The sequence below is a fragment of the Nerophis ophidion genome, linkage group LG01 (genome assembly GCF_033978795.1).
Source record: "Nerophis ophidion isolate RoL-2023_Sa linkage group LG01, RoL_Noph_v1.0, whole genome shotgun sequence".
Lineage (NCBI taxonomy): Eukaryota > Metazoa > Chordata > Actinopteri > Syngnathiformes > Syngnathidae > Nerophis > Nerophis ophidion.
Genome location: NC_084611.1, coordinates 22,290,975 through 22,305,322, shown reverse-complemented (window position 1 = coordinate 22,305,322; position 14,348 = coordinate 22,290,975). Strand labels below are relative to the sequence as shown.

At 40.0% G+C, this 14,348-nt stretch overlaps 1 protein-coding gene across 2 annotated transcripts in view; it reads right to left on the bottom strand.

Annotated features, from left to right (window-relative positions):
- Positions 1 to 14,139, bottom strand: part of ikbkb (inhibitor of nuclear factor kappa B kinase subunit beta) — a 72,227-nt gene extending 58,088 nt beyond the window's left edge. Inside the window, exons 1-2 of one of the 2 annotated variants that reach the window (XM_061898378.1) lie at positions 14,001 to 14,139; positions 3,480 to 3,601 (exon numbers count right to left, since the gene is read on the bottom strand). In XM_061898378.1, the coding sequence (XP_061754362.1) occupies positions 3,480 to 3,584 (105 nt within the window). In that variant the 5' untranslated portion in view covers positions 3,585 to 3,601; positions 14,001 to 14,139. The remainder of the gene's footprint in view (positions 1 to 3,479; positions 3,602 to 14,000) is intronic. The other variant, XM_061898386.1, reaches the window with a different exon arrangement.
- Positions 14,140 to 14,348: the final 209 nt, after the last annotated feature.

The window sequence follows — 14,348 nt, the reverse complement described above, 5'->3', positions numbered from 1 at the left end:
CAAAGCCAAAGCCATTTATCAACAACACCAAGGAACGCCACGGGCTTCACTGGGCCCGAGCACATCTAAGATGGACTGATGGAAAGTGGAAAAGTGTTCTGTGGTCTGACGAGTCCACATTTCAAATTATATTCGAAAACAGAGGACCTGGTGTCCTCCAGAACAAAGAGGAAAATAACCATTCGGATTGTTATAGGCGCAAAGTTCAAAAGCCAGCATCTGTGATGGTATGGGGGTGTATTAGTGCCCAAGGCATGGGTAACTTACACATCTGTGAATTCACCTTTAATGCTGAAAGGTCCATACCGGTTTTGGAGCAACGTATGTTGTCATCCAAGCAACGTTATCATGGACGCCCCTGCTTATTTCAGCAAAATAATGCCAAACCACGTGTTATAACAGTGTGGCTTCGTAGTAAAAGAGTGCGGGTACTTTCCTGGCCCGCCTGCAGTCCCGACATGTCTCCCATCAAAAAAGTGTGGCGCATTATGAAGCGCAAAACACGACAGCGGTGACCCCTGACTGTTGAACGACTAAAGCTCTACATAAAACAAGAATGGGCATGAATTCCACCTTCAAAACTTCAACAAATAGTTTCCTCTGTTCCCAAACGTTTATTGAGTGTTGTTAAAAGAAAAGGTGATGTAACACAGTGGTGAACATGCCCTTCTGTACTACTTTGGCACGTGTTGCAGCCATGAAATTCTAAGTTAATTATTATTTGCAAAAAAAAAATAAAGTTTATGAGTTTGAACATCAAATATCTTGTCTTTGTAGTGCATTCAACTGAATATGGGTTGAAAAGGATTTGCAAATCATTCTGTTCCGTTTATATTTACATCTAACACAATTTCCCAACTCATATGGAAACGTGGTTTGTATATGAATATATTTAAACATATATATATATATATATATATATATAAATATGTGTGCTTATCGCACCCCGTCTCAGGTGACGGTAACGTAACCTTTGCAAACCAGACTTCAATTCAAGGATGGCAAGTCACGCAGTTGGCAACAGTTTACAAACATTTATTTAAATCCCAAAAAGTGTCAAGAGGTGAACAAAAATAGGAAGACAAGGCACCCACAACCTCAGTAGATATTTGATGCATGTAGCGCAAAACTCTTGCTCAGGACAGAGAACCTCCTCTGACAGTGACAGACAGCAGACTGCCAGAAAAATGCAATTTTCCCACTTAAATAGTCCATAGCCCCGCCCACAAGCTGGGATCAATTTGACAGGAGGAATTAAGAAATCAGTTATTTTGTCATTTACACCATGAATAACCATCACATGTCTAAAAAGTATTCACATTGTACTTTTGTATTTGTAAAGCAGTCATTTTTGTACACAGTGTATTCAGACTTAGACAACACAACTTTCAAAGGTCCAGTGTCCCTCAGCAACACCCAGCTATTGACAATCATGGTTCAGGCCTAATTAGTCAAAGCAGGTGTGCTCACCTATATAATTACCTCAGTCCCACCCTGACTTTTTTAGCCACGCATTCAGAGCCATGGTGAGTGAGATGTTACAATTTGTTTGTTGCGCATGCTTTTCACTAACACGATTGAATGTTTGTAATGTGTCCATGTTGAGCTTCTTAACAAATGTGCACAATTTGAGAGGAAGCCAAAGGTCAAACAGTGACAGTGTGGGGTCAAACAGTCACAGTGCTCAATACCGGAGTACAGAGGAATATTCCTTCGGTCAGGAAAAAACACACTCGGAGACGATATACGCAACGAAATGGTCTCATCATGACGGCGCATAGGCAGGGCACTACTGTGTAACACCTGAAGCAATTGCCACAGACGCGTCAATGAACTCCCCTGAAGATCAGGGAAACCTGTGACACAGACCTTTAGGGCCCAGGATGTTGCGATAAACCTTGATTGCTGCTGTTAGTCGATTTTTTATGTCATCAAGGTCTTACACGACTCTTTCCTTTACACAAGCAGACAGTGTCTTTAAACTGTTTAACCCACCGTCGAATGCTTTCACATTGGGGTGGATCAATGCCGAATTCTGTTCTAAAAGCACACTGCACCGGCGTGACAATTGCATTTGTTTTCGCAAACTTAAGCACACAAAACGCCTTCTGTTCAGGAGTCCCCATTTTTAGAGTAAATAAACATGTAGTCTTCCTATATTATGCTCCAGCTACAGTATGTGTGTTTAAGGCCGAAATCTATGGTTTAAAACTCAATGGCTTCTCTGTCTGATGCAGATTGTATATTTGCAAGTTACAGTATACATGTCAAAACCTGAAAATCAGTGTTGAATCACTTTTATCCCATCATATATTTCATGATTTATGCAATATTTAAAAAGAATGAATAAGAACAAAATTGCGTTGAATTAGCTACAACAAGCTAATGCAACATTTCATTCTTATCTGTACTGTAAAGTTCAAATGTGAATGACAATAAAAGGAAGTCTAAGTCTAATATTCGCTGTGTGTCACTCTAGATCAGGGGTGTCAAACGTACGGCCCGTGGGCCGGATCAGGCCCCCGAACAGGTTTAACCGGCCCGCCGGGCAAGTTTGCTAAGTATGAAAATGAGCCCAAATTTTGGAATGAAATAAACAGTTCTAAATGTGTCCACTAGATGTCACAATATAATTTATTTGTAGCTTTGTAGATTAAGCTACAAAATAAACCACAATATGTTAGTGCACCAGTCGAGGAAAATGAGCAAACTACATAAATAACATCCTATAATTTGATTTTCAATGTTGATAGATTGAAAATTAACACCAATGAGTTGACTGATGAACATTATCACGTAATTTATTCAGAAAGTATAAATAACAACAAATAAAGACAGAATACTATTAACTGCAACATATAAGTGTAAAAAAACATATTTTGTATATTTTCAGATTGTGCTTGTTCTATTTTTAACAAAGAAAACAATCTGTAGTTTTCTTTATTTTTAGATTATCGTGCCGTGATTTTACCCCTTCGGCCCACTTCAGATTTTTCTCCATGTGGCCCCCGATCTAAAATGAGTTTGACACCCCTGATCGAGATTAAATTAAATACGATTCAGATTGGGTATTTGGCAGCTATTCTAGAAAAAAATGTGTGCTTCCATGTGGAGTCTATAGACGGATTTACACAAATACACAAAAACAGGTACCGATACGGAGGAAAAGTTGGTTTTGCATAACAGGTCCCCTTTAAAATCTCATTCGAATAAGGAGGACCGATGTTTTTTTCATATTAGATTGTCGTATCAGAATAAGTTTATGTTTGTGTATGTTTAAATTTGAACTATAGTATTACAATACTAGATTGTAACTGTTCACTCACCAAATTTGCATTGAAACAAATGGATTGGATCTCATTGATAGCAGTTCCAATGGTTGTGGCCAGTGTGTGCACTATACAATACAAGTAAATACTGAACAGTATAAGAGACAAAGTAGACATTGACAGTGCTGCTGCAGTATGTTGCTGTCAAACCTTATTTTGCCACCTGGTGACATTTCCAAAGCCCCCGGTCCCCAGACGCTCCTTCAGCTCCCAGGACCCACAGCTCTGCGGCTGCTGCAGGGGGATGCGGTTCATGGCGTCTCCGGCAGCTCCTACATTTGACCATGCAAACAAACCCTGTGAGTTGAACTCTATCACATGACATCATTTAGACTGTGGTACGCGAGCTCTATCTACCGGTAAGCCAAAGAATCCCTTGATTTAAGTACAGTGTTTTATTTTCTTATATTCAAACACAATGCTACTGCTCAAAGCGTGTGTAATGTCACAGTGGTCAAAATGCCCATCCATCCATTTTCTATCGCTTGTTTCTTTCGGGGTTGCGAGCCTATCTATATCAGCTGCATTCGGGCAGTAGGCAGGGTACACACTGAACAAGTCGCCACCTATTCAGAAGGCCAACACAGATGGATAGACAACATTCACACACTCGGGCCAATTTATGGCTGTGCCAATGATTAAATATAATTTTTAAATAATACCTCTGCCATTTTTTTAATGAAAACTTAGGCCTACTATGCTACTGTATTTTAATGTTGGTCATTATGGTGGTACTTGAAGAGCCACCTGTTTTGTGAGGTGGTATTTGGTAAAGAAAGTTTGACAACCACTGCTTTAAACACCTGAGGGTTAATAGGTTAAAGCAGGGGTCCCCAAATTACGGCCCGTGGGCCGAATATGGCCTGCCAGCGTCCAAAGTCCGGCCCGTGGGAAGTCTCAAGTTTTTTTTTTAAATTTGTCCTTTTTTAATATATTTTCAGTGTTTCCCACAGGTCAGGCATCTATTTGTGGTGGTGTGGTCGGGCAGCGGGGATGGGGGGTGGCGGTGGCGGCGGCGGCGATGACCAAGAAGAACGCGGAGTTGGAATATAATTACAACACTTTATGTACATATTTATATAAATATTTATATAATTTTTACATATTTATATGAGGGGTGGGTAAATTAATGCGTTAATTACGAGTTAACTCATCAATCTATTAACGCCGACAATTATTTTATCGCACATTTGCGTATGTTGTTTACATGCTTTTATTTTAACGCCTTTTCTTAACAAGATGGCGTCGCCCGGATGGACTTCGGCGTCGAGGGGCTCTTGGTAAAGATGGAACATTTGGCAAAAATACCGGACAATTCTGCAAATTTCATGGCTGGCTTACAGTGTGGTCACTCCGGGATCACTTACGACCGCCAGACAATTCTGAATGTGGATAGATCGGGCCGTTTTGGACTGAATGACGCGTGCTTGCTAGACCGGCTAGCTAGCATGGGAACACTTTGCCGGCTACATCCAGCGGCCTGTGAAGCAGCGGCGTATATGTGTTGTCTGTCTATTTATGAATAATGCAGACGAGGAGTGTTGGCTGAGTTCTTAACGTTTGCTTTCAGAGCGTGCATATCACAACATACAAGATGCAGTCATGGCGACACAACCTATACCGGGCTACCGCGCATGCTCGTCACTCCTGTTGCATGCTGGGTAGGGTAGTTCTTTTTTTCCCTGGCTCATAACATCACAATATAGTACCATGTATATGCGTTCAGTTTATCAAAGCACCAAGCAAACAATCGGAAAATTCCCATCATATCAATTCCTAGATATGGTCATAATTATTTAAAGTGCACTACGCAGAATAAACACAACATTATTAATATTGATACTACGGCTAATTTGATCAAAAAATCCCTAAAACAGCCCACTACCTATAATATAATTTTTTTTAAACATAAGATCCCTGATAAAAAAAAATGTTTCTGCTTTTACCTCAGAAATTGCCTGTTCAGATGTTATGATTGTGGCTCAGAGATTTGTATGTAGATTATATTTATTTTCCATAACAAACAGGATAACTTAAATACCCTGGCAGTGGCAATAAGCTTAAATGTTTGTAGTTACATTTTTTTAGTTGATTTTCATAAGATATGCTATTTAACTGCTACTGTTTAACAAGGACTGATTTAAATTGTGTTTGCACAACAAATGTTTTGGCGCTTTTGTTCATGTGGGAGAATATTCCAATAAAGGTGCACTACACAATACTTTTGAATTCATTATTGGGCTTTGCGTATACAATGCACTAAATCGCGATTAATCGGAGAAATAGTGTGATTAACTTCGATTAAAATTTTTAATCGTTGCCCAGCCCTAATTTATATAATATGTAACTACAAGCTCCATTCACAGACAAAGTCCCATTGCTTTTATGAGCGAGTCAAAAGCCGGAAAAAAGTATATATATATTATTTTTTATTTCTTATTTTATTTGTCGCGGCCGTAATTCTTTTGTGGCGGGCCGCCACAAATAAATGAATGTATGGGAAACCCTGATTTTCTAACGCGTGTTACTCTCCTGGCCGCTCATGCAAATCATATTCTCAAAAAATGAATTTTCTCATTGATAACGTGACATAATCGCGCTAGCGCCGCAGTGTCGGGCGAGCGTGCGGCAAGTTCCCACTCTTTTAGTCAATTAGTGCGTGAGGAGTATGTACTAGGGCTGGGCGATATATCGATGTATACGATATATTGCAGGTTTGTCTCTGCGATATAGAAAATGACTATATCGTAATATTCGAGTATACGTTCTCACGCAGGACTTTTAGCTGCGGGCGTACACTTCAGGCTCTCCTCTCTCTTTCCTGTGTCTCCTCGCAGACAAGCAGGCGCATATTCGTCACAAACTGTCACGTCATACGTCAGTCACATACACGCCCTCGCAGGGCAGAGAGCTAGCGGCGTGGCTAACGTTAGCTGCTAACGTAGCCGTACGAGAGAAAGATGCTGCAGATCTGGTAACAAATGAAGGAAGACTTAATTCCCAATAAAAACAGCAGGGTTTCCATCATCTGGCGGTGGTTCGGCTTCAAGTGGGAATATGTCGAACAGACAACCGTAATTTGTCAAGTGTGGGGGGGGGGAAAGCGTTCCTATAAAAAGTAGCATTGCTCGTAATATGTAGCATCGTTTGTAAAGTCACTCGCTAGAGAATGAAGAGAATTTCATAACCTTAGTAACCTACCACATAGCGAAGGATGAGTACTATTTGATTTCCTGTTATGCAGCTCATTTTTATTTGACACTTAAAATATCTCTGAGAATCTTGCAATTTATGTTTTGGAAATGACTTGAATGTTTGTGCCATTGCTTAATAACTTTGATAAATATACCATAGAATCATCATACAGGCAAAATATCGTAATATATATCGTATATCGCGATATGGCCTAAAAATATTGCGATATTAAAAAAGGCAATATCGCCCAGCCCTAGTATATACACACGCACACACAGTCCGGTTCTTGTTCAGAACCGGTTCTCAGTTGATCAATTCCTTGGAATCGCAAGCCAATTCATCAATGCCAGAGGTCTGGAATGACATCGTTACGCAACGTACGTAGTGACGTCAGAAATCCAAATGACGATGCCTTGGCGGAACAAACACTCTCAAGTCGACTACATTTTACGATATAAACAGCGCGACTAATAACTGCAAGGTTGCTACTTCATCAAGAGGAGGATATACGAGCAATATGCTGAAACAATTTAATACCAAGCAAGCAAGAACTATCAATGGATGCCGCGTTTTTTAACCACGTCAATTTCATTCCAGCAGCAGCAACAACAATCTGTCGTAAATACAACCGGTACTAATTCACCGCCTATTATGTTATTGATTTTACCTATTAAATTGAAATGAATGCCTTCTCATTTACATGAGCAAGACAAGAGACATATTGTCACTAGCTCTGAAGGGGGGCAGTAAGTACTAACTCCATTTCATATCTGCCGCCCAGCGCTATAGCGGCAGGGAAATGAGTACGTTCGTGGTTTAAAGCGCGCAACAATTTGCCACAGTGCTACTGATTTTCAAGAAGTGAATGTTCAATTGTAGTCGGAAAAAAGTAGCATGTCTCCTGCAACCCCATGTTCACTCAGTCATTTCTATTATACAGGTGAAACTCATAAAATTAGATTATGGGGTAAAAGTGCATTCATGTAAAAAGTTAAACTTCAAATGTGAAACTCATACGTGATATTAGCTTATTACATGCAAGTTGAAATATTTCAAGCTTGTATTTGTTATAATGTTAATGATGATTGCTTACCATTTTTGAAGTCCCCACATTTTCTGAGATTTTCAATTTCGAGGTTTTCATAAACTTTAAGCCATAGTTATCAATATTTTAAAAAAGGCTTAAAATATATTGCGTTGCATTTTATGTATATGATCATTTTATCTTGTAAATATGAACAAACCATTGTAACAGTGAGATCAACAGTACAGTAACAATGCAATACATTTTTATAACATGGTCACTACTGCATAGTTTATCGAATTATATTCTTAGTTGTACTGTTAAATTTTTAGGGACCGAATGTCCCTTTGGGACAGAGGACCCAATTGAATTTCTAGCGTTTTATTCTTTCTTTATTATTATTCCGCAGCTTTGAGCTGTAATTTGAACCCCTTAACATGCTTCAAAACTCACCAAATTTGACACACACATCAGGACTGGCGAACATTGGGATTTAATCAAAAAACCTAACCCCAAAACTAAAAATTGGGCTCTGGCTCTCCCTAGGAAGAAAACACAGACAAAACTGCCTGTAACTTCCAGTAGGAATGTCGTAACGACATGAAACAAAACCTCTATGTAGGTCTTACTTAGACCTAGATTTCATACACTGACATCCTTCAACAAAAATCTACAGGAAGTTTGCAATTCCCCCTTCAAAACAAAAGTTTTGTAAAAACCCTCACCTTTGCCTCTTTGAGCTGTAATTTGACCCCTTTAACATGCTTCAAACCCCACCAAACTGGACACACACAGGACTGGCAAAAATTGCGATCTAATAGAAAACTTAACCCCAAAATTTAAAATTGCGCTCTAGCGCCCCCTAGGAATAAAACACAGACAAAACTGCTCCTATGAAGAAAATACAGACAAAACTGTCTGTAACTTTCAGTAGGAATGTCGTAGAGACATGAAACAAAAACCTCTACATAGGTCTCACTTAGACCTACATTTTATATATTGACAACTCCCAGCAAAAATCACAGGAAGTTTGCAATTCCCCCTTCAAAACAATAGTTTTGTAAAAAACGTTTACCTTTTTTCAAACATTATCTCCTCTGAGCGCATTTGTCGTGTCGGCTTCAAACTACTACAGGAGAGATACTGAACACTTCTGATTAAAAGTTGATGAAAGAGTTTTAATTCTGCTACAGTTTTGATTTGATCAGCCTTCAAAGAACCGATGCGCTGAAAACCATTTCAAAGATGGCCGCCGTGCGCAGACACCGTGAGGGAGATGTGTTTTTTCCCGTTTTTTCCGTACGTCTGCTGCTGATGCGCACGCACCAACATTCGTGAGGAGTGCTGTGATCGTCTATACCAAGATGGCTGCCAGGTGCCGTAGCTAAGCCGTTATGTTTTAAAGTTGTCGTTTGCCTGCATATCGTAAAAACAACCGTCCAACATTTTACAACTAATTGTAAACTTATAGGTGCCGACCATCAGGGCCGAGTTGCGACTAGAGAGTGTGTCGATGTTAAGATATTACGCCAAGTTGGTAAATATATCTGTTTGCTAATAGTAGCTACTATCCATCCATCTTCTAACGCTTATCCGGGCTTGGGTCGCGGGGCAGCAAAGCGTTCCCGTCCATCGCTGCTTGCAGCTTTAATTATTCTTATTGTTGCTTTTTCTATTTTTTTCCCATTTATACCCCCATTATATACATTTTAAATTTGATCTCAATTCTGTACACTGCTGCTGGAATTTTAATTTTCCTGAGGGAGACCTCTCCTGAAGGAATCAATAAAGTACTATCTATCTATCAATCTATCGATCTATCTATCTAATATTTTGAGTGTTACTAATATATTTTCTATGAAGATGACAAAAGATTATTAAACATGTTAAAAATCTTAATATAAATGTTACAATCTTGTGTAATCTCCTCATGTTTTAATTTAAGATTTACGGATTAACATTTATTTATCTATTATATTTATTTTTAAATGTTTTTTTTTCTATGCTATGTGCCTCTGAAGACCTCACTGTTGGCTTTGTAAGGTCATGTTAGCTCTAAACTAAACTAAATTGATACTAATCTCCCAATTTGTTCTCTTTTGTTCCAAATAAGAATTGATAACAAAACTGTTAAAGAGCTGAATTGTCAAGCAGAATTGAAAGTGGAATTGGAACCGGAAAAATCTTCTCAATTCCCATCCTTAGGCATGATAAATTTATAATTGCCACCCGATCACAATAAGACTCTAACGTAGATACCGTAGCATTGTTTATCATATTACTAAATGACTTAGGGCCAAAACACTACCAGTAAGATATGGTATTGGGGGGAAAATGGCATTGTGGAAAAAGTTGTATTGGCACCAAAACAAGTTTGGCAACATATAAATACAAACATTGAAAAAATACAATATTTTTATGTTTTTGTATCATGACACCGGGGGCGGTACCTCTGGATTGGCAGACCAGAGTGGTGGTCCCTCTCTTTAAGAAAAATGCAAACACCTTTCCTACCGTCAAGCATAGAGGTGGTAGTATTATGCTCTGGTTCTGTTTTGCTGCCAATGGAACTGGTGCTCTACAGAGAGTAAATGGGACAATGAAAACGGAGGATTACCTCCAAATTCTTCAGGACAACCTAAAATCGTCAGCCCGGAGGTTGGGTCTTGGGCAGGGTTGGGTGTTCCAACAGGACAATGACCCCAAAGACACATCAAAAGTGGGAAAGGAATGGCTAAATCAGGCTAGAATTAAGGTTATGAATGGCCTTCCCAAAGTCCTGACTTAAACGTGTGGACAATGCTGAAGAAACAAGTCGATGTCAGAAAATCAACAAATCTAGCTGAACTGCACCAATTTAGTCAAGAAGAGTGGTCAAAATTTCAACAAGAAGCTTTCCAGAAGTTTGTGAATGACTACCATAAGTGCCTTATTGCAGGGAAACCAAATATTAACATTGCTGTATGTATACTTTTGACGCAGCAAATTTGGTCACATTTTCAGTAGACCCATAATAAATTCATAAAAGAATTAAACTTCATGAATGTTTTTTGTGACCAGCAAGTATGTGCTCCAATCACTCTATCACAAACAAAATAAGAGTTGTAGAAATTATTGAAAACTCCAGACAGCCATGACATTATGTTCTTTACAAGTGTATGTAAACTTTTGACCACGACTGTATGTATTAGTAAATGCTCTGATGTGGGAAAGGGAAATGTTGTGCAAAAATATTTATGAAATTATGTGATGTATTGTATTGCAAGTGTGTTCATGTTGGAAATAAACTCAAAAACTTCATCATAACTATTAAATATGTATAATATCTTTTAAAAATATATTTTACTTTCTTTGTAAAGAGAATCATGGTCCCCTGTTAAGAATAACAATAATACATAAAAAATTGTATAAGAAATAAAAATATCAAAACAACCTATTGTTGCTTAATTCTATTGAATAAATACAAAATATTTAGATAACACATTTGACCAGAGTGCTTTACGTATTAGATAAGTGCTGAAAAAGTAATACAATTAGTTCACTATATTATGTTTAAAGATGTCCTTCTGTGCAGGAGATGAATCTGCCGAAAGCAACATTCATAGGCCTACTCAAGATACATTTAAAAAAACATTTTTTTCTTCATGATTTCATTTTTTGAAGCTTTTTTAAACTTGATTTAGTCGCCCGGGGCTTGCGTCTTCTTCTACGGTGTTTTACCTGCATGCCCACGTCTGGTGAGACTGCTTCCGGGTAAACATGTTGTAAGCCCCGCCCACAGGCACCCGCCCCTCAAAGTCAGACCATTGCCATTAAAGGCCTACTGAAATTAGATTTTCTTATTTAAACGGGGATAGCAGGTCCATTCTACGTATGTGTCATACTTGATCATTTCGCGATATTGTCCTATTTTTGCTGAAAGGATTTAGTGGAGAACATCGACGATAAAGTTTGCAACTTTTGGTGCTGATAAAAAAGCCTCGCCTTTACCGGAAGTCACACACGATGTCACAAGGGTGAGGGCTCTTCACGTCCTCACATTGTTTATAATGGGAGCCTCCAGCAGCAAGAGGTATTTGGACCGAGAAAACGACAATTTCCCCATTAATTTGAGCGAGGATGAAAGATTCGTTGATGATATTGATAGCGAAGGACTAGAATTTTTTTTTTATAATAAAATAAAGTAAAAAAGACCCAGGACATGTTGGGAAGACTGTCTCCCGGCTGGCTTGGGAACGCCTCAGGATCCCCCGGGAAGAGCTAAACGAAGTGGCTGGGGAGAGGGAAGTCTGGGTTTCCCTGCTTAGGCTGTTGCCCCCGCGATCCGACCTCTGATAAGCGGAAGAAGATGGATGGATGGATGGAAGGAAAAAAAAAAGGTGATTGCATTGGGACGTATTCAGATGTTTTTAGACACATTTACTAGGATAATTCTGGGAAATCCCTTATCTGCTATTGTGTTGCTAGTGTTTTAGTGAGATTAAATAGTACCTGATAGTCGGAGGAGTGTGTCCACGGGTGTCTTGACGCCAGTTTCTGAGGGAAGTCGACGGCAGCTGCATGGACGGCGCAAGTTCAGCTGATCTCCGGTAAGAGGCGACTTTTTAACCAAAATTTTCTCACCGAAACCTGCCGGTTGACAAGTGGTCGGGAACCATGTTCGCTTGACCGCTCTGATCTATAGTAAAGCTTCACCTCCGGGAATTTTAAACAAGGAATCACCGTGTGTTTGTGTGGCTAAAGGCTAAAGCTTCCCAACTCCATCTTTCTACTTTGACTTCTCCATTATTAATTGAACAAATTGCAAAAAATTCAGCAACACAGATGTCCAGAATACTGTTTAATTGCGCGATGAAAAGAGACTACTTTTAGCCGCAAGTGGTGCTGCGCTAATATTTCCTGACAGTCCGTGACGTCACGCGCACACATCGTCATTCCGCGACGTTTTTAACAAGAAACTCTGCGGGAAATTTAAAATTGCAATTTAGTAAACTAAACCGGCCGTATTGGCATGTGTTGCAACGTTAAGATTTCATCATTGATGTAAAAAAACTATCAGACTGCATGGTCGGTGGTAGTGGGTTTCAGTAGGCCTTTAATTTGGAAACCGTAACAAAAAGAAGCGAAATCGTAAAAAAGCGAATGCTAAAAACATTGAAATTGTACACTATTACGAATATTAGCATTTAAAACATGTCAAGATACAAACATATCCACCAAAAAGATTGTATTTTTTTGTATTTGTTTGCCATGGGGATGACCCAGGACACGTTGGGAAGACTATGTCTCCCGGCTGGCCTGGGAACGCCTCGGGATCCCGCGGGAAGAGCTAGACGAAGTGGCTGGGGAGAGGTAAGTCTGGGCTTCCCTGCTTAGGCTGCTGCCCCCGCGACCCGACCTCAGATAAGCGTAAGATGATGGATGGATGGTTTGATACTCCCTAGGGAGGTGTTAAAGCACGTCCAACTGGTAGGAGGCCACAAGGAAGACCCAGGACACGTTGGGAAGACTATGTCTCCCGGCTGGCCTGGGAACGCCTCGGGATCCCCCGGGAAGAGCTAGACGAAGTGGCTGGGGAGAGGGAAGTCTGGGCTTCCCTGCTTAGGCTACTGCCCCCGCGACCCGACCTCGGATAAGCGGAAGAAGATGGATGGATGGATGAATGACACTAAATCTTATTTCGGTGCCAATACAACTTTTTCTACAATGTCGTTTTTTATCGATACCAAATCTTAATGGCAGTGTTTTGGCAACAAAACATTTTGCATCCGTTTATCAATCCAGTTGCACACCTCCGCAACCTATAACAAATACATACATTATTTGTAAAGACTATTCTGTTCAAGGGCTTCACGGTGGCAGAGGGGTTAGTGCGTCTGCCTCACAATACGAAGGTCCTGCAGTCCTGGGTTCAAATCCAGGCTCGGGATCTTTCTGTGTGGAGTTTGCATGTTCTCCCCGTGAATGCGTGGGTTCCCTCCGGGTACTCCGGCTTCCTCCCACTTCCAAAGACATGCACCTGGGGATAGGTTGATTGGCAACACTAAATTGGCCCTAGTGTGTGAATGTGAGTGTGAATGTTGTCTGTCTATCTGTGTTGGCCCTGCGACTTGTCCAGGGTGTACCCCGCCTTCCGCCCGATTGTAGCTGAGATAGGCGCCAGCGCCCCCCGCGACCCCGAAAGGGAATAAGCGGTAGTAAATGGATGGATGGATGGATATTCTGTTCAAAGTGGTGTACAGGCTGGTGCCTTTCGGTATCATTCATGTCTAAATGACAAACATGTATAATAATGAACTTTACAGGCCTATTTAACCACTTTTTGGCGTGATAACGACAATGTATTCTCATGTGGATTTGCAATGAAAAAGGACTTTCGTCTGTCTGACTGAAACGTCTGATAATTTCCATGAAGATTTCTTAACTAATCGTCGGATAAACGTGAACCTTACCTGTTGACTCAGAGTTGAGAGCGCCTGGAATGATTAACACAAATTAAAGTCCGCTTTCATTCTTTTTAGTTTGAGTATTGAAAATCTTGCCGAAAAGTTCTTCAACTTCCTGATAGTGAGACTTCCTGTAAACCTGCATAGCCACGCCCACAGGGAGGCGGAGTTTCAGCCTGGTTCAACACAGTGTTAAACCCGTCGGTCACGTGACTTGTACTGCACTGTAATATTACATTACACATAAGTATATATATGAATATAAATTATAAAAAGTCACATATGCGCATTTAAACATGTGTTCAATATTTACAAAAAAAGTAGAATTCAATGGTAATACTCAAGTAAAATAAT